Source organism: Dipodomys ordii, unplaced genomic scaffold, assembly GCF_000151885.1.
Source record: "Dipodomys ordii isolate 6190 unplaced genomic scaffold, Dord_2.0 Scaffold1, whole genome shotgun sequence".
Taxonomy (NCBI): domain Eukaryota; kingdom Metazoa; phylum Chordata; class Mammalia; order Rodentia; family Heteromyidae; genus Dipodomys; species Dipodomys ordii.
The window spans coordinates 2,232,444-2,253,998 of NW_012267217.1; the positions used below are offsets into that span (position 1 = coordinate 2,232,444).

The window sequence follows — 21,555 nt, forward strand, 5'->3', positions numbered from 1 at the left end:
TTTACTGAAACTATTTCTTATGTATTTCTCATGTCTACATAAGGCAATAAAGAAAGTTCATATTTATTCTCCTGCAAAAATCAGAATAAAAATTAGGAATTTTCCCCCCTATAGGAGGAACAAGTGAAAGTGAACCTATGCTAAGCCATACAGTCAGGAAGCATCTTCGGAAAACTAGGCTCGAGTTACTCCATAAAGAATATGAGGTAAACAAGAATTAAAGTTTAAAATGATGTCAGCAATGAATTTCAGGTAAAACTGAATTAGCTCAGTCCCTAGACATCCAGTGAAACCTTGTTTTAAATGCCAGTTTAAAAAATACCTTAATAAATACAAGTTCTTGTTTTTTTCCTCTTTCTTTACTTTTAATAGCAAATACATGGAGAATAAAACTCCCAGAGAAAAGGGAAAAGTAGAAGCATTTCCTTTTGTTTCTTTTCTTTTTCAGTAATTTAAAATATCTCCCTCTACTACAGAGGTGATGATTTGTATTTACTCCCTCTTGTGCAAGTCCATCTGAATCCATAGTTACCATTTGTTCCTGTCTATAATTTCACTGATGATTACAAGCCTCACTGATTCTGTTACAGTAAACATTGCTTATGTCAGCTATCCGCACAGATTTCACTGTGAAAAATGCTGTTTCCAAGTTATCTAAAGGTAAATGAGCATGCCGATTTGACATGAGGGTGGAATTTTCCCAAATAAATTCATGCTAATGGAATATATATAAATATAAATACATATATTATATATATTAAACATTAAGCCCAGCTGTCATTCTGAGACTAAAGGAAGGATATTATTGATCTCCTGTTTTGATACAGAATGTCTTTATGTTAAACTATGTACTTGTGAGCTACCTCAGAATTTTTTCGAAAGGCATTAAAGCATAAATATTTGATTGAATAAATGTTTATTTATCTATGTGTTCTTCATATATATGAATACGTAACTGCATGTGCTATGTATTGTATAACTAAAAACAATTTTATACTGCTATTTAATACTGTGAATTATTTAAAGTAGTATATACTATGACAGTAACTCTATGACTTATATAATACTTGACGTATATACTAGTCAGATTAACCCTTTGAGAAATCAGTAATTATCGCCATCTGCTTTCTGTTGCTGTAACAGAACACTCTAGATTGGGCAATTTATAGTGAACAGAAATTGATTTTGGCTCATGGTTCTGGAGACAGGAAAATCCAGGAACATTGTGCCAGCATCTGGTGAGAGTTTTGTGCTGCATAATCCTATGGTGGAAAACAACTGGGCAAGAAAGAACTAGAGCAACTGAGCCCACAAGGGAAGAATTAACCCCATCAGGAGATCTCTCTGATAACTAGCTCATTTCTAAGATAACATCATTAACTTAAATCTTGAAGGCAGCGGCTTATAGCCTAAACATCTCTTAATGGTCTCATCTTTTAATGTCACAATGACAATTAAATTTCAACTTGAATTTAGGAGGGCCATTCAGACTGTAGCACTAGCATTTGGAGTTTATTTTTTCTTGCTGTCCAGTAGTATTGGGGCTTAAATCAGTAGGCAGGTGTTCTGCCACTGGAGTCACTCCTCTAACCCTTTTGGCATTGCTTTGTTTTTTGTTTGTTTTTCTCAAGTTCTAGGGCATGAACTCAGGGCCTGAGCACTGTCCTTTGAGCTTCTTTGCTCAAAGCTAGCACTCTACCACTTAAACCATGGCTCCACGTCTGGCTTTTTGACAGTTAATTGGAGATGAGTCTCACAATAGACTTTCCTGCCCAGGCTAGTTTTGAGCCACGATCCTCGGATCTCAGCCTCCTGAGTAGCTGGGATTACAGGCATGAACCACTGGCGCCCAGCTTCAAGCTTGTTTTCTAAAAGTTTTTGAGGTTATTTTTGAGCAATCTCAGTTTAAGGTAACATATCTTTTATAAATAAATGAACATAGAAGGGTTCTAACTCCCACGTTCAGCTATTGCACTCAGGGCCTACAAATTGCCCCTGAGCTCTTTTGCTCAAAGCTTGTGCTCTACCACTTGGAGCCATAGCTCCACTTCCCGTTTTCTGGTGGTTAATTGGAGATGAGTCTTATAGACTTTCCTGTCCTGACTGGCTTTGAGCCTCCATCCTCAGATCTCAGCCTCCTAAGTAGCAAGGATTACAGGTATGAGCTACCAGTGCCTGGCACATTTTTATTTTTAAAACCACAATTATCATTGAATTCATTTACCAGCACCATAAATGTTGGTTGTTATTAGAGTTGGGATGTATTTTGAAATTTTGAACAGTATTCCCTTTGTCCTTACAAAACTGTTATGAAATGTAAAGAATATATATATATATATACATATACAGAAAATTGAATATAAAATTCAAAAGCATTCTAGCTTTGTTTTAGTGTGTTAATGTGTTTAATGTCCATGTCTCTCTAGTGACTGTGATAATTTTTCCAGGATGAAATAGATTGTTTGCAGAAAGAGGTAGAAGAACTTAAAAGTAAAAATCTCAGCTTGGAGTCACAGATCAAGTCTATTCTGGATCCTTTGACCTTGATGCAAGGCAATCAAAATGAAGACAAACAGCCAGTTACAGATACTCCACATAAAACTGGCCAAGATACTACAGAAGAATGGAAGAAGAAACTCAGAACAGCTAAAGAAATCTATGAAAAAGTAAAAGATGATGTGGATAAATTAAAAGAGGTAAGTTGTGATGATTTTTGTTGTTATTTTTGTCGGTCATTGGGCTAGTTGTGAATTGTTTTTTTAAATGTTTTTTTTTAATTCCATAATATTTTAAGCACTTTGAAAGTATGAATAGCCCCATTATCTTGACTCATCCTTAAAATATGTGTGTGAGAACAGCAGAAATCCCTGGATGATCATTTGTATGCAATAGGAAAACTTTTTCTCATCAAATATCACTAGCTGCCAGGAACTATCAGGTAGTTCCATTTTGTGACTATAATTGGAGACTGTATAGTGCTTCTATATGAGACTGCATCTTCTGGAAGAGTAACATCAATTTAAAGGACATGTTTCTGTTTCCCTTTTGTGGTTTGCCCTAAGCCCTTTTAAAGCTTATACAGTGATGGCCTTCTGTACATAAAGCAACACATACCCATTTCCTTACCTATTAAGAAAAGGTTTTGACCATACCTTTTCTATCACTATTATTATCTGATGTTTAAGATTCTACACAGTTAAAAGTTAAATGACTTTTGAGAACCTTCTTTAGACTGTTTCATCCAAAAGAGTATTGTGCCTTATGAGACCAACCTTTAGCTTGACTTCTGATTTATCTGCCCTGGAGTAAAGTTGTGTTGGATGAGATGGTTTGTAATACTCAGCCTTTTTACAACACATTCAGGCTATCTGCATTCTCTTAAAAGATTAATTTTGTGTTTAATTACTAAATCATTAGTAGTCTCTGTATTTGGCTCTCAGATCTTCACTAAATAAAGGACCAAGATGAGAGGAGGGAGAAGATTCTTTCGGGGGGAAAAAAAAAGGAACCACACACAGAATTGTATTGTTTGTTACAAGTTTCTAATGTATTGCTGGCCAACCTTAAACCTTAATGTGTGGTTTGTCAGAAGACAAGAGAACAATAAGAAGGTCAACTGAGAATTTATAGTATTTATCAATCTTGTATTTTCTCCTTCAATTTTCATACCTCTCAGCCATCAGTAAGTTCTGTATAGTCTCCTTCATAGTAATACAATTGCGGGGTGGGGGGTGGGGGGAGTTTTAGGCAAGAGGCTCTATTTGAAAAGTAACCAGGGCTCATAGATGTAGTATAGGGAATCTATGTAAAAGAATAGTACATAAAGCAGAGCTTTAAATTCAGTACTGAAGAACTATTTGTAATATTTATTAAATCCATTTTGAATGCCTAGTGATGGTATTGGGTAATAGACTATAAACCAGAGCATAAATGAATAAGAAAATATGGACCACAGAGAAAAAAAATCTCAAATGTGGAGTGCAAAATAATGGCATACTATAAATCAAATACAGGAACATGAGAGGAAGAATAAAGTACTACTTGAGAGCAAAATGTTTTCCTGGACAAGGTGAGTTTTTAACTATCGTGAGGCTGGTACCTTAACCCAATCAGAGTTGCGATTGCAGAATACCTGAAGTCTTTATTACTGTTTTAGGTACAATAAATAGGCAGAACTCTGCATCTTTGTACCCCTTACTCACCTAACTCTCATGAACTTGAAAATACCTCTGATAGTTGAAGAACTACCCAGCACATAATGAGAAGTATTGAAAGCCACAGGATTGGTGAGAGACCTTGAAACATAGTGATAGCAATACGTATCAGGATTAGAGGGTTGAAAATCAAATGAGTTTCTAATTTAAGTTTGTTGCCATCATCAAAAATGGTTCACTAAGTGCCTCCCTTTATGGTGCCATGCTTGAAAGCTTAATTCATTGTCTGTAAGTGTGAGGAAGTAAATGGCTGTCTTTGTGTCTTCAGAGGAACAGTAATGATGTTTATCAGTCACTTAAAGAATTAACCCTCCATAGTTCTGGTTGGTGTACCTTCATGGAGAGGTGGATAAGCCTAAGGGTGGTGTACCACCACGAAGAGGTGGTTAAGCCTAAGGGTGATAGACTTCATGCACAAAAGAATGTCACTCTTGTGACCATTATGATGTATTTGCATGTAGATGGGTAAGTAATACAATCAGAAGGTCTGGAAGTTAATAAGCATTGTTCACATTTCTAAAATTACATTTTTAAGATTTCTTGGTTTAAGGCCCCCCCCCCTTTTTTTTTTTTGGTCGTCTCTGGGCCTGGAAGCTATCCTTGAGCATCTCTCTTTGTGCTCAAGGCTAGTGCTCTACCATTTGAGCCATAGCACCACTTCTGTTTTTTGAGTGGTTTATTGGAGGTAGGAGTCTCCTGGGGACTTCTCTGCTGGGCTGGCTTTGAATTGTGATCCTCAGATCTCAGCCTCCTGAGTAGCTAGGATTACAAGAGTGAGCCACCCGGTGCCCAGCTTAAATCTTTTTTTCAGTTATTCTTGTGACTCATTAACTTTGTAAACTAATCAGAGAATTTTTCTTATCTGGACCCTGGTAGGTCTTGCATGTAATCCTGGAGGCTCAAATCTGAGAGCCATCATTCAAGCCAGCCTTGACAGAGAAGTCCGTAAGATTCTTATCTTCAATTAACCAGTAAAAAGCCTGAAGAGGGTCTGTGGCTCCAGTGATAAAGTACCAGCCTTGAGTGAAAAACTAAAGCCCAGGTCTTGAGTTCAAGCCCCAAGGCTAGTACAAAACACATACACACACACACACACAGAGAATTTCCCTTGTCAAGTGAGTGAGATTGAATTTTCATTTTTCATTTGTTTTTGGTTGTTTTCATTTTTGTTTTATAATTCGGGCTGGCATCAAAATTGAAACTCTTTTCTGAGTCTCCTAAGTGCTCATATTACAGGTATGCCTCACTATGTTGAGCTGATTTTCTAGCCGTTAGTGTGTTCTTAGGTATTTTTAGATACACTCAAGGAAAAAAGTTTTGCATTTAAGATTATGCAATAGGTGGCAAGGAAAGGGAATCACAGAAACAACAAGATAAGGGATGAAACAAAGTAACACTGATACTCACTTGACATTCTGTTTGATAGGAACATTACAACTTGGGGAAGAGGGGAATAGGAAAGGGTAAGTGGGTGATAATGAGAGATTGGGCATATCAGTGATTAAAAACAAATATTCTCATTGTCTTACTTAAGTAACTGTAACCCCTTTGCTTACTACCTTTTCAATAAAATAAAATAAACCAAGGGAGAATCCATGGAATTTCTTAGAAAAATGCTCCATTTTTTGTGAGCCAGAGACTTAGGAAAGCTTTCTGAAAAAAAGAAAACAAATAAGCATATAGTTATTACTAGAAAAAGTATTTTCAAATAATTAAGGAATAAGTCTGATATCTCAAGAGATAAACTTGAACATTAGTGTGTACATAGTTGCATTTGGTATAATATCACCTTGTTTAGCCTTCTGTTATATAAAAGAAAATGTGTATGTCTGTATCTAACTTTTATTTATTTCCCTGGATAGGAGATCTGAAAAGTGCTTGGGGAATATGGATTTAAATGCTTAGTTGTGTTCTGAGTTTCATGTGTTATTCCCAGTGGTGATTTTAAGTTTCTAAAGGCCATGTTTTAGTATTTAGTTTTCTGATAGTTATTGCTTTAAAAACTGCAGATGGCTTATGTTGTAATTTTTACAAGGCACTTGTATTTTACTTTGTGTTAATTATTTCAACTTTTTTTTTTCTTAAGGCAAATAAAAAACTGAAATTGGAAAATGGCAGCCTGGTGAGGGAGAATTTACGACTGAAGGCTGAAGTTGATAACAGATCACCCCAGAAGTATGTATTTTGCTCACAGAGCGATGTTTCATATCTGGACTAGACTAGATCATGTGTTTGTGCTGTTTTGTTTTTTTCTTTTCACTCTTCTTATTTAAACCAACACAATGTCTTATCTCTAAAAGTCCACTGTGTGTTTTGTGTTACTGGTAAAAATCTTTCTTTCACGGGCTGGGAAGTTGGCTCAGTGGTAGAAGCGCTTGCCTTGCATGCCTGAGGCCCTGGGTTTGATTCCTCAGCACCACATAAGCAAAAGGAAAAAAGCCAGAAGTGGTGCTGTGGTTCAAGTGGTGGGGCGCTAGCCTTGAGCTGAAGAGCTGAGGGACAGTGCCCAGGCCCAGAGTTCAGGCCCCACGACCGGACCCAAAAAAAAAAATCTTTCTTTCAGTTGAAGACAAGATTTAATCTTACTCCTCTTCCTTCTCTATCAAGAGGATTGCTGTATGTCACCTCAAACAGGAGAACCTTCATTTGGCTTTACATCTAAGTGACAGACGTTCTGAAGGCTGGTGTATCAGAACTGCAGTGTTCTTATCTGGCCACTAGACTTAATTTCTTTCTCTTGGAAACTGACAAAGTGTCAATAAACAATAGAAATTTATTCTACCACAAAGAGGTGTTTGCTTATCATTTGGAAAGAAGGAAAAGTTGCCTCCAGTAAAAGGAATATGATATAAGGAAAGGATAGATGTAAACCATAATTACACAAAGCAAAGATTACTAATTAGTAGAAAAGGCATAGATTTTTGCTTTTCAGTAGTTCCTTCCCCTGTGCTCTCCACCCTCATTTTCCCTTCATTTCAGATAATGTCCTACTTTGACAAATTAGTGAAATAAACTTAGGAAGTGTTGCTGTTATGTGGTGGTTTGAGTCTCCGTTCCTATCATTTATTGGCAGCTCGCCTTGCCAGTCATAGTAGTGCTTGTCCATTAGCCATTTCCCACAGCAGGCTGAATGGAACTAAAGCTATTTTGCTTGTAGCTTTTATTTCTTGAAAAGTTGCCCACCATGCTTCAGAGTTAATGCCAATCACAAGGATGTATGTTTTTAAATAGCCATGCCTTCCATCAAGAACTTCATCTGAAGTTACCCAGCCTCTATCTACTTGCAAATAAACATACCTGAATCTAATATAACTGCATGATTTGCCATGTTCACCTTCCATTCTTTCCCTTCATGAGAAGGGAACAGCTTCACTTAAAAAGTGATTTGAGCTGACCTGTTTTATTCCAGATCAATTTGCAATGCATTGAGGTATAAAATGCATTTCATTTGATTTATAGCCTTGTTTACTCTGTATCACCAAACCCTAGTGGGATTTAAAGAGAAGCTGACCACAGCTGAAAATACCCAGATATGGTTCATTGGAGAGCACTTCTATTTATACAGAAAAAAAATACAAAATTTCAAGAATTTCAAAGTAAAGCCAGGCTGTGGTAGCTCACACCTGGAATCCTAGCAACTCAGGAGGCTGAGACCTGAGGATTGCAGTCTGTGGACAGGAAAGTTTGTGAGACTCTATCTCCAATTAACTGCTAAAAAGCCAGAAGTATAATTTTGGCTTACATAATAGGGTACTAGCCTTGAACATAAAAGCTAAGGGATAGCACCTAGGCTCTGAGTTCAAGCCCCAGGACTGACATTTCCATACTTGGAACTTTAACTCTGGGGCCTTGATCTCAAGAATGTGGACCATTTTCTCCCTCTACTACTTGAGTCTTGACTCCAGTCTGGCCTTTTCTGCTTATTAACTAGAGCTGGAATCTCCCATTTTTCTGTCTGGGCTGGCTTCAAGACAATATCCACTGAGTTGCAGTCTCCTGAATGACTAGGATTACTGGTGTGATCCACTGGCACCTGACTTGAATTTTTTCTGCTTGGTCCTTGTCTTTCCAATTCTTTTTTTACCATATTCAAAATTCTTTAATATTATAGAACAAATTGTTTAAATCTTTTCCTGAAACTGACCAAGGTTTTCCTAAAATGAAATCCAGACTCTACAAGCCAGTCTATACCTTCTTCCGTGTCATCTCATTCTCACTCTGCCAGCTCATGGCACTCTAGAGTTTGTTTCTCTCCTCCCCCTCCCCCCCCCACCCCCGCCCTCCCTCATCCCCTTCCTTTATGGCCCATTCACAGGGTCATCTGCTGTTCATTCCATGGAAAACAGTCCTCCCCTTCATCACTTCCTGTCCCCTCATTTTTTCTTCAGATAAATTACTAATGGAATCATGCTTCAGGGAAGCAGTTGAGTATTAATAGGAACAGAGGCTCTGAATCCACATTCCTTAGACTAAATACTGCTTCTGTCTCCTTACTATCTCCCTGATATGGGAATGATATTTCATTCTTCTGTATCTCAAGTTTTTGTCTTCTATGAAATGAAGCTAATGATTGTCCAACTTACAAGTTGTAATCAGAGTTAAATTTGAAATGCACATCTAACAGAGTTCAGAGTTAACCAATGTTATAGTATCGTAGTTTTTATAGCGCTCATCCCACTAAAATTGTATGTACATTAATTGCTTGACCTGTTTGTTGTCCATTACCCTAGGTAAACTCTTAATCTCCACAGGAGTAAGAACTTTGCTGCTTGTCTTTTTTTCTTCCAAAACTCCAGTGCCTGAGAGGTACCTGATAAATGTTTGTTGACTATGCAAATAAACAAGTAAACAATATTGGGTAAATTACTTAGCTTCTTAGTGTCATTATTTTCTTTATGTAAAATGTGAATAAAAAATATGTTACTGATAGACTTATCAAAATAATCTGTTGTCCTTGGTGGAATCTGCAGTAGAAAAGAAGTTGAGGCGAGAGGAATGATCATATCCATTATCCTCATTCATCTCACAAAACACTATTTATCCTCTTTCCTTCTTCCTTTCCTTCCTAATGGCTATGCTATTTATCCAGTTACAAACCTCAGTCTTAGTTTCTCCAGCACTGCTTCTCACTTCATGCCATAGCTTGTTGGTTAGAATGTTTTTGTAAATCTACTTCTTTTAAATTCTCCTGTGATTGTTTTCTTTTCATTCCCACTAGTTTAGGCCTACATTATTCCTATAGTAACAACTTTCTGATTGCTTACCTTGTTTTCCTCCCCATGACAAACTCTTGAATTTCTGCTGTATTGTTACCTGAATTCCTGAATAGAATATCCTCATCTCACTCCCCTGCTTAATATCTTTTAGTGTGTCCCTATTACCTCCATATTAAACTCACATTTTTGTAGTATGCGATGCTTTTAGCTATAGGATTTCAGCTTAACCCTCTGGCCTCTGCTGTGACTTGTCCCTCCCTCCCCCCCATATGCTGAATTTATCACTGGACCGACACTGCCTTATGCCATACTGTACCTTATCTTATTCATGCCTCTTCCTTACCTTCTCCGGCAATCTCTAGTGGCCTCTCTTTTTGTCTTCCTAATTAATTCTCATTCATTGTTTAAAATCAAACCCAGATGTCACTTTCATTGGTGAGGCATTTCATGATTTCCATAGACAGATAGTACTTGTAGTTATACCCATTGTCTGAATAATTTTGTTGTATACCTGTCAGTTCTATGATTGTCACATCCAGTTAATCTTCTAACTATTGACACTAGTATTGTTTAATGTTCATGTATATATATATTTATATACACACATAATATAGCTATGCATATAGATGTGGTGTATGTGTATGTATATATATATATATATATATATATATATGGATGTGTGTGTGTGTGTGTGTGTGTGTGTGTATGAGTATATGTGTAGTCCTCTGGACCCCTGCTAAGGAAAGGTATCCTTATACTAGAGTATTTCATACTGCCACTTGAAAAGAACTAATCAGCGTGTTAAGATTTTGAGCTTCAGCCAGGCTCTGGTGGCTCACGCTTGTAATCCTAGCTAGGAGACTTAAGACTTCTTCTTCCTCATCAGTGAGCTGGTCTGGCTGGCTTTGACTGTTGTCCCTTCTTGACCTATTCTGGCTTCTGTGTTTCTCTCAATTCTTCTGTGACACACTTGATGATTCCTGGTATTTAACCTCAGCCTGATCTGATGACTGATTCTACTATGCCCTTTGGTTTTCCCAGAAGGGGAATTTGTAGACTGTCAGGGGAGGTTGATGATACCCTGGGGCCAGACTGTGACAGCCCAGTGTGCTCAGGCTCTTTGGCTGCCTGCAGGGCCCAATTCTGGATATTCAGCTAATTGGTGGTAGACAGTTGCTGCAATTTTCTGTCACCTTGTCTTTATTGTTTTGATAAGATATTATAGATGCTTATAATACATGCAACTTACTAAGCAACTTACTGAGCAACCTGACTATCAGAGAGATTACTGACTAATAATAAATCACTCCATATGAATTATTATGCACTCTTTTTGTTTGTTGTTATTTCCTGGTCCACCTGTCATTTCCTCTAGATTTCTTCATTCTTTTCACCAAAGCATAGCAGTTGCTATTCTCATCTCTGTTGATAGGTTTGCCTCTAAGTTCCCCTGGCAAATCTAGTCTCTTAAATGGAATGTCATTGTAATATTTCAGTAGCTCTTTTTCTCACAACTGCGTTTTCGTCTGATTCTAATTTCACTTCTAGCATTAACACTTTTCATTTCTGTGCTACACCTTCATCTTTGTTGGCCATTTCTGTTTCTTGCTTGTCTACTTTTTTAAATGTCTTATTGTTTTTTCACTAGAAACCAGGAAGCAGCACAGCTAAAACACTTTGCTCTCTTTCTGTTAATGGCATAGTAGATGCACAGTGACCAATTACTGACTGACTATGAAAGAAGTAATCTATGTACTTTTGGATGGGCTGAAAAGCTAGATGTGGAAACTTCACCTCATGAAGTTACTTATCGTTAATGTAATTAACTGGAATTTGAGCCAGTTTGTTGGGTTAACTGGTGTTTCTGCACTTTGAATCTGTGTTGTAACCTTACTGCTTGCTTACCAGAGCAGCTAAGGATCCACAACTAGTTACAGCAGCATAGTACTAGAGCCTAGTTCTTTTGATACTTGGTTCTGGTATATATTCTTTTTTATCATTTATTTTCTTCTGACCCTCATCAGTCACATCTAGTTCTTTCAGTGTGATGAACTATGGAAAAAATGTTGTCTTGGGAATAGTGTACTTTTAGAGATGCTCTTTCTTACTATAGTTGTAGGGCCTCAGATTTTATCTGTATGACTTTCTTGTCTCGAAGAGACTTAGTCTTGTACTTCCATAGCTGTTTGGACAAGGGGAGCCCTTATCTTTTTCTCTTATCCAGAATGTATATTTCTGTTTACATTTACAGAGTGAAAAACCCTTTAAGCTTCTGTGAGATTCTGGCAGGTTACACTTCCAGTATCAGTTGCAAATACTCCCAAACTGCTCTACAGTGTTCTCTGCATAATGAAGCCTTTGGCCGTCACTGCTACTTTGAAAATCAAAGCCTTCTGGTCTCTAATGGAATGTTTACAAAAATACCCCATTTTGAAATTTGCTCAGGAAAAGGAAGTATGGTAAATGGTTTTAGAAATCCCTCTGGTTTGCTGTAGCATTGCTTCATTTAATACTATGTTCTCTGGAAATAACTGGAATTAGTATAAATAAGAAAGTATTAAAACCCAAAGCTAAAGAAGCTCTTACATTGTCTCATCCCATAAAAATATTTTTCCTATATTTTAATTTTTCTCTGTATTTTAAATTGCCTTTTGCTAAATTTAATATAGGTATCTTGGGTAATTAAATCCCTTAATGTCATTGTCAAAATTCTTATCTATTTTTAGTCTCTCTTGACTAAAGTGAAAATGGATTTTTTCTTTGATAGATCTGTATAGAATGTTAAGCCTGCATAAAAGTTGTACTTCATTATATATCTTGCTTTTTCTTTCAGGCAAAAATAATGGCAGAGGTATATAATGCATTTAGTTTAGTAAGATAGTAATTGTCATAATACTTATATGTAAATGAGGATTAAGATACCTTTAGCTTACTTATCTTGTGGTGGGATGGCACTGTCTTAATATAAGACTGATACACCTTTGTTTCTTTGGGTTTGGCTTATTTCACTTAGTACAATTTTTTCCAAATCTTTCCATTTCCTTACAAATGATACAATACCATTCTTTCTAATGGGTTAGTAAAATTCCATTGTGTATATACACCACATTTTCTTAATCTATTTGTCCATTGAGCAGAATCTGGGCTGATTCCAAACCATGGCTACGGTAAATAGTGCTGCAGTGAACATGGCTGTGCTGGTGTCTTTACTGTAGTCTTGTTTGATTTCCCTAGTTGTGGTACCTAAAATGTGCCTGTAAATCTATAAGTAAACATATCAGGTGGTATGTAAGCATTTACAAATGAATGAACTGAAGTATAATAGACTCCATGGAGAGCTCAAATAGTATAATTCTTTAGAAAGACTAAGTCAAGTCCAACAAAATAAGGTTCTAGAATTTAGTACTTGCAAGAGGTGAGGTAGGGCTAAGAGGAGAGGGGTAGACAAATGAAGGGTGGCTGGGAAGAAGAAGAATGCAGTCAAGAATTCATTGTATATACTATAAAATTAAGAGAAATAAAGGAAGAGGTGGGTCAAAGAGGGGTGAAAATGGGTGGGTTAAAGGATGAGTAAATGAAGGAAGTGTTGGGTCAAAGGGATGAACATAGATCAAGATGCTTTGTGTATTTAAACTGCTTTGTTAAATGACATACATAATCTAAAAATTAAGAAAAAGGGGGGAGAGTTAGATTAGAATGTTGAAAGAGGTGACATTGGTCAAGACACACTATTCATAAACTGTATTCATAACTATTCACTGTATTCATAAATTTAAAGATAAAAAATATTTTTTAAAAGACTGATGTACTTTTAGGTAAGAGAATGATATGTATTCAGGAACTGTTTAGTAAGGGAGTTTTTTTTACACCTGAAGTTATTCTAAGGATTTGTCAGTGAATGTATGACACCCAAACTTCCTGATCTCCTGGAACTTCTTCTGTAACAGATGAACCAAAGAAGGATAAATTGCTTAGACTGATTAATTAATTGGTCGGTTCCCATGTCTTTTACTATACATTTCTGTTGGTTTTCCCATCACATGGGTTCCTTATTAGCATGGTAAAAAAGGTCTGAACATTCATCGTATTATAAACTTAGGCAGTATTGAAATGGAGCTTTGGTTTCCTAGGGGCAGTGACCTTTTAGAAAATGGAAAAACTCCATCAGTGATTTCTGCTTGCCTTTTTTTTTCTTTTTTTGCTGGCCTTTGTTGTATGGTTTTGTGGCACTTCATCTTTCTCTCTGAAGTAACAGAGGAACTATGGCTAGTGGGATCATTGACTTCAGTATCCTTTGTTAATTCTTCAAAAAACACAATTAGAGCTGGGGATGTGGCTCATGGTAGGCACTTGCCTGGCATGTGGGAGGCTCTGGGGCCAATCACCAAAAATACAACACAAAACAAAAAGGTAATAATATAGGGACAAATTGTGCCCTTAAGTGACAGTATTTCCAAGGTAGAACTGACTAGAGGAGGCTAAGTCTTTGGGAAGCATTCCTGTGGGTCATTACTCTTTTCTTAGCTAGGCCTCTGGAGTCCTTAGTGGTATCCTTTGGTAACATCTGATCCACTATCTAGTAGCATTATTTGATTTTTAAGTCATTGGAAAAAAATTTTTTTAATATGAGGATACCTTTGTTATAAAAGTTGTACTTGGAAAAAACATTTTATTGGTAAGTAAATGAAAGGCTTTTTGCTATTTGAATTAAATAAACATGCTTATACATTTTTTTCATTTAAAAATGTTATTTGATTAAGCTAGTGTAATTACGGTCAGAAACTGACTTTTTTTTTTTACAGAGCATATTCAGAGGCTTTACTGCTTAAAAGTGTTTTCAAAGAACTACAAACTTGTCCATTACTACATTAACAAACCAAAACTTTTTTTTTTTTTTGGTCAATTTTAGGGCTTGAACTCAAGGGCCTGGGCACTGTCAAGTCTAGCACTTTGAGCCACAATTCCACTTCCAGTTTTCTGATGGTTAATTGGAGATAAGAGTCTCACAGACTTTATTGCCCAGGCTGGCTTTGAACCTAAGTCCACAGATCTCAGTCTCCTAAGTAGCTAGGATTACAGGCATGAGCCACTGGCACCCAGCTCAAAACAATTTATAACTTAACTTTTTAAATTTTTTTCCTTTCCACTTTTAACAAAGAAAAACTGTTATTTATTCAGCCAGATATTCATGATAGTAAATAAAATGAACAGGCTTGGCTTTAGTGGTGTGGCACTAGCCTAGCAAGCAAAGGCCTTACATGTTCAGTCTAGGATGGTGGAGCCGGGTCCCAGTGGCTCACACCTGTAATCCTAGCTACTCCGGAGGCTAAGCACTGAGGATCACAGTTTGAAGCCAGCCAGAGCAAAAAGTCCCTGTGAGAATCTTACCTCTAATTATCCACTCAAAAACCAAAAGTGGTGCTGTGGCTCAAGTAGTAGAGCACTAGTCTTGAGCACAGAGAGGCTCAGAGATAGCGCCCAGGCCCTGAGTTCAAGCCCCACAACTGACACCCCTCCCAAAAAAAAATGGTACCTTTGTAGTTACCATAGTGACCTTTTGTCCTTGTACCTGTATAGTATTTTAGAAGTTGAAGGGAATGTGCTCTTACTGGGAGTCTAGTTCATTGCAGCAAGCAGATCAATATTCAGCAATCATGTCTTTTAAAGCCCTTTCTAATCCTGAGATTTTATGATTCTATATTTACCTTTGCCTCTGATATTTTTGTTTTCTCCTCAGTGACAGGAGAGCAGAGATCATGATGCTAAGCTGGGGAGGAGAGTGGGCCAGGGTTTTAGGAGGTGATAGACACTGAATGACTGTGTAGACACATTGTGATTCCTTGGCTCTAAGAGGGGCATTATGGTTGAGTTTCTTGTGCTGTTCTTTAGCTTTTCCTTCTTTTTTATTTTTAATACTAACACTTTTTCTGTAACTTTTTTTTGGGGGGGGTCCGGTCATGGGGCCTAAACTCTGGGCCTGGGCACTGTCCCTCAGCTCTTCAGCTCAAGGCTAGCGTTCTACCACTTGAGCCACAGTGCCACTTCCGGCTTTTTTCTTTTTGCTTATGTGGTGCTGAGGAATCAAACCCAGGGCCTCATGCCTGCAAGGCAAGCCCTCTACCACTGAGCCACCTTCCCAGCCCTAACTCTAACTTTTGTAATTAGAAGAAAAAGGAAAAAAGCCCCCAAATTCAGATTTTCCTTAGTGATCAGTTAGAATTTAACTTCCATATGATCCTAAGATCTGGATAGTTTTATTCATGTTTGTATCCCCAGCCCCAGATACATATACTGTAGGTGCTCAATTATTGCTTTCTGTGCTGAATCCAGTACCCATTCCTGACAAAACAATGGGGAGGGGGGAAAAAGAGAGAATACCATGTACAAAGGGTGATTTTTTTGTGTGTTTCTTCTGGTTAGTCTCCAAAATGTTCCTTTCCAAATGTAAAGATGTTTTTATGTGTCATCTGTTGGAACCACCGGCCCTGACTTTGTATTTCAAAGTTGGAAAAAAATGAGATTGATATCCTACACAGTTGTAAAATGCCAAAAATAAGTAGCACTGAAATGAATTAAAGCCCAGTGCTCAGAAATGCCAGAGAAAGCTTCATATCAAGGTTGGCTGTAATTGAAAGGGTCCAAATAAGTATTTAAAACCACCCCTCCTGGGACTTCTAAGATTTCTGAATTTCAAATTGGTGTTTTATGTTTGACAAGGTGACATTGTGGAAGAAATGTATTGTAAAACACTGCTGTACGAAAGGAAAATGATTGAATGTAAATATTTCAAGATGTGGACCACTGTTCAAATGTTATCATAAATCTTTGCCATTGTTTTAGGGGATAACTTCATGAATATATGAGCTGAATTGATAGGTAGCTCTTGGAAGGCAAAATCATCAGTGAGTTTATGCCTCTTCTGTTACCACTAGTTTGATTCTGCCACCAAAATGTCCTAATAGAACTTTGCCATTATTGTAATTTGCTTATTATAACACACGTAGGAAAACAGTATTACATTTGGCAATATTTTTGTCCTGTTCATCCAAAGGTCTGCACTCTAATATAATGTGAAATTAGAATATGCTGAGGAATTTTTCACTGTTAAACTTTTGAGAAGAAAATGGCTGGAGCTATAAGATTAACCATCCTTCTATCCTTTCTAGGTTTGGAAGATTTACCGTTGCTGCTCTTCAGTCCAAAGTGGAACAGTATGAACGTGAAACCAATCGGCTCAAGAAAGCCTTGGAGCGAAGTGATAAATATATAGAGGAACTAGAATCTCAAGTTGCACAGCTGAAAAATTCAAGTGAAGAGAAGGAAGCTATGGATTCCATCTGCCCGAGAGTGCTTTCTACGGATGGCAAGGGGACCAAAAGCAGTGAGGAGAATGTGGCATCGAAGACTCCAGGCGATAGTGCGAGAAAGCAGCCTGGCACAGCCACTGCTAGTTCTCACCTGGCACAGCCTTCCAGTAGCCGGCTGTTGGACTCCAGTGCTACCAGACAAGAAAACACTAGCAAAATAGAACCAAACTGCCCTAAGAACAAAGACCTCTACCAAAAACAGGTAGAAATAATGTTAGATGTGACAGATACAAGTATGGACACTTACTTAGAAGGAGAGTGGGGTAATAAGCCAAGTGACTGTGTCCCCTATAAAGATGAAGAGCTGTATGATCTTCCAGCTCCCTGCACTCCCCTGTCTCTCAGTTGCCTTCAGTTAAATACTCCAGAAAATAGAGACGGTACCGTGATCAAATCTGGGGGAGATACCAAAAAGCACTCAAACCATCTCAGAAAACTAGTGTTTGATGATTTTTGTGATTCTCCAAATGTTTCTAACAAAGATTCTGCAGATGGTACCAGTAGAAATGAAAATGAAAAGAAAGCAGAATGCTTTACTTCTACAAAGACAAGATTTTGGGATTGTTGCTCTACAAGCTATGCCCAGAGCTTGGATTTTGAAAGTTCTGAGGGGAACACAATAGCAAGTTCTGTCGGAGAAATATCTTCAAAACTGAGTGAGAAATCTGGCTCCTGCTTATCCAAAAGGTTGAATTGTATTCGTTCTTTTGAAATGAACCGGACAAGGACATCCAGTGAAGCATCAATGGATGCTGCTTACCTTGACAAAATCTCCGAGTTGGATTCTATGATGTCAGAGTCGGACAACAGCAAGAGCCCCTGTAATAATAACGGTTTCAAGTCGGTAGATTTGGATAGCTTGTCCAAGTCCTCTCAAGGCAGTGACTTTCTGGAGGAGCCGGATAAGTTGGAAGAAGGAACTAAACTGGATCCTCTAACCGCTAGTGATCAGTTAGAAAATGGAAATGAGTGGAAACCCACTTCATTTTTTCTCCTCTCCCCACCTGACCAAGAAATGAATGAAGATTTTTCACTCCACCCTACTTCGAATCCAGGAACAAATGAAATCAAACCTCCACGCTGTTTGTTTCAGACGGAGTTCTCCCAGGATATTTTGTTAAGCAGTACGCGTGGTCTGTTTGAAGATCAAAGGTTTGGGTCATCTTTGTTTAAGATGTCCTCAGACATGCACAGCCTTCATAACCACCTTCAGTCTCCTTGGTCTACTTCCTTTGTGCCTGAAAAGAGGAATAAAAATGTGAATCAGTCAACAAAAAGAAAAATACAGAGCAGCCTTTCCAATGCCAGTCCATCAAAAGCAACCAAAAGTTGACTTATTGGGAGATGCCACTTGTTTTTGTCTTGAAGGGAATGGAAATGTTTTTAAAGTAATTTTTTCCTTCATAAATGTTCTACACAATCTTGAATTGATGATCTTTAAGTCAGAATAGTGGGTTAACCTGTACCCAAAGTACTTAATTAATGTTGAAACACTGCTGTTTTTTGTGGTGTTTTTTTTTTTATTTTGTTTTGGGGTTAGGGGAATCTTTTTGAATAGAGGAAACATGGTGAAGAGGTTGGAGTTTGTTTTTTTTAATGGGTATATGTGGATACAAGTTGGTTGTATTTAACTATTAGATACAATAGCCTGTTAACAAGGCTCAGTTGTCTTCAGAACATGGTTTCTTTAATAAATCTTTTAACACTTATAAGACATGGGTTTCTTCAAAGCTTTTCCTTGGGTGGAAATTTCTTTACCCCTCCCTCCCTTTTAATGTTTAGTCATGACCTGACTTTTATATAAGGCCATGATGGAAAAATAGCACTCTTTACTTACTTTTCCTTTTTTATCATTATGTTTTGTCCAGTTTTTGTGAAAATATTCTGCTAGTATCAAAGAATATGTTTTTGGGATTTGTTTGTTTCTTTGTATTGGTCCTGAGGCTTGAACTTGGGGCCTGGGCGCTATCCCTGAACTTTTTTACTCAATGCTAATGAATCTACCATTTGGGCCACAGTACCATCTTGGCTTCTTGGAAATTAATTGGAGATAGAGTCTTACGGACTTCCTTGCCTGAGTGGCTTCAAACTGGATCCTCAGATCCAGCCTCCTGAGTAGCTAGGATTACAGGCGTGAGCCACCAGGCCCCAGCAAGAACCTGTTTTTCTATGAAAATATTCACTTGTGCCAGACTTATATTTGCTTATCTTATTCTGTGTGTGTAAAATCAGACATGGAGTGAGTGGTGCATGGTGCAGTTGGGTTTGGAAGAATGTAAACATCCTCTCTTCACTTTCCAGATGTATATTGCTGGAGAGCTTCTCTTTGCTACATTCTTGATCCATCTAAATCCCAGGAAGAGTTTGCATGTTACTGTTCTTTGTGGAAACTGTCCGCATGGTAGTGTTTTTGCTTGCTGTATTTTCCATCCTTAAGAAAAAGCAGTTTTAATTGGCTAATAGTATATATTTTATGTAGTACTTTTTTTAATGGAAAGTGTTGAGAGGGTAAGAAGAGATAAGAGCTAACTAAGCACAATTTTTTTTTAATTTAGGTCCTAAAAAAGTGTATTATTCTAAACATGTTAAGGATGCCTATGTAGGCCTTTACAAATGGGTTTGTATGCTAATGACTTGTTTATCTAATGTGCACTGAACATTTTACATTAATACTGTATTGTTTTACATTAATACTGCATGCTTTTCTATGTGAATTGAATAAAGGATGTCATAAGCACTTTATGTCTTGATATTATCTAAGATATTGAATTAACCCATAAAGACCAAAGAAACTTATTTTCAATTGATTTTATAATATAGCAGTTGACTAACTGTAGCCCATGGACTTAAATCTGGTCTGTACCTGTTTGAAAGGTCTGTTAGGAAAAAAAAAAAGACAGTTTTTTTCTTAATTCTTAAAATTAACAGGAAATTCATTCAGTTTTTAATATTTCTCAATAGAGTCCTATTGGAGTGCCACTATACTCATTTGTGTGCATTCTACACAGGGCTGATTCACACTAGAAGAGCAGAGTTAGTTACACAGAGGGCATATGCCACAATATTTACCATCTGGCCCCTTATAGAAATTGAATGACCCTTGCTATAATAAACTCATAAAAATAAAATAAATCACTTTATGACTTTGGAAAATGATGCTCCTTCAGAATAGTAGCCAGAAAAAGCTAATATGAAGCATAGTGTTTGTTTTATTATGTACATTGTATATATGTAGTATGCTTTTAAAGAAATGTATTAAAGGTCTAAGAAGATATTAGTGCCAAGTACAATTTTTAATTTAGGGTCTAAAAATGTGTATTATGTGCACCAAGAGCTGGTAGTTCATGTGAGTACTCCTAGTTGCTCAGGAGGCTGAGGTCTGAAGAACATGTTTCAAAGTCAGCTTGAGCAGGAAAATCCAGGAGACACTTTTCTTCAACTCCTAATAAGCCCATAGTGGAGATGTAGCTCAAGTAGTAGAGCACCAGCCTTGAGTGAAAAAGCTCAGGGAAGCACCCAGGTCCCAAGTTTAAGCCCCAGTACTCACATACCCACACCCACATATTCTAAACATGTTAGAAATCCATGTGTAGGCCTTTACATTACAAATATGCATTATTTAATCTTTCTGGTGTTAAAGCTAATGGGTAATTTAGAACTCAGGAGGTTAAATATAAAATGTTTATAATTCAAATACAGAAATCTAAACTACCACTAAATTTAGTTAATTTAGTAATTAAGTTCAGTAATTAAATTCAGTAAATTTAGTTAATGTATGTGTTTTCCTCAAATCCATATGCTGAAATCTAGCCCCTAAGATAATGGTGTTAAGAGGTTGGGTTTTTTGTAGCTGAGGATAGCTCCTTACCACACACTGAGTCTACTGGTCTCTTGCTTCCCAACTCCCCCATCTCCAGAACTGTGAAAAGTACATTTCTTCTTTATATAAATTAGCTGATCCAAGATATTTTGTTAATAACAGCCCAAAGGAATTAAGGCAAGAAGTAAACAGGAATTCTATAGCCAATAATGTGTCTGTCCATTTTTTAAGCTGCATATTAGCATTGTGCCTTGAAAATTGATGTAGACCAATTTGCCAATTACTAGCTTGGATGAAAGATTTGTGTCTCATCAGAATATTATAAATTATTTCAGAAAAATATCAGTATTTTCCAGCTGCTTTGAAAAGCAACCTTCCATCATCTCTACATCAGTATTGTATACATTAAATTCATACCATCCCTTAAGGAGAACATTCATTTCCATTTTTATCATGTTTTTTCCATCTTTACCATTACCTCTTCTTAGATTTTTCAGATACATCTATTGTATATCTGCACTACAAAACAAAAAGGAGGCCAAATATTTTGCCTTTCATCTAACCTCTTTCAAGCCCTTGAGACACTGTGATCCAACCCCAATTATGAGAAAGCAGGCCACAGACAGATGACCACCCAACAGGAATGGCTAAAAACTAACTCCGACATAGGTCTGAAACTCGAATTTGTGAACTCCTGAGTTCTAAGCTGTGCCTCAAAGGAAAAATGGATACAAAAGTTCCCAAGGATTCCTATTAAAGTATTTGGGATTATTGGGATACTTCTTGTTAAATTAGCATTCAATTCCTGCCTAGGTTTCTGGATCTAAACAAAAGCTCAGAGATAGAATTTATATGTGTGTTCCACTTTTAAGTTTAAAGATTCATACTAACTGACATTTTTGTGAATATAACCTTCCCCTTCTAATTGGTTCATTTCA

At 37.2% G+C, this 21,555-nt stretch overlaps 1 protein-coding gene across 1 annotated transcript in view; it reads left to right on the top strand.

Moving 5' to 3' along the window:
- Positions 1 to 18,511, top strand: part of Rnf219 (ring finger protein 219) — a 162,029-nt gene extending 143,518 nt beyond the window's left edge. The window contains exons 6-9 of the mRNA XM_013008864.1: positions 115 to 206; positions 2,448 to 2,696; positions 6,301 to 6,389; positions 16,597 to 18,511. Of these exons, the coding sequence (XP_012864318.1) occupies positions 115 to 206; positions 2,448 to 2,696; positions 6,301 to 6,389; positions 16,597 to 18,130 (1,964 nt within the window). The 3' untranslated portion in view covers positions 18,131 to 18,511. The remainder of the gene's footprint in view (positions 1 to 114; positions 207 to 2,447; positions 2,697 to 6,300; positions 6,390 to 16,596) is intronic.
- The last annotated feature ends 3,044 nt before the right edge of the window (positions 18,512 to 21,555 follow it).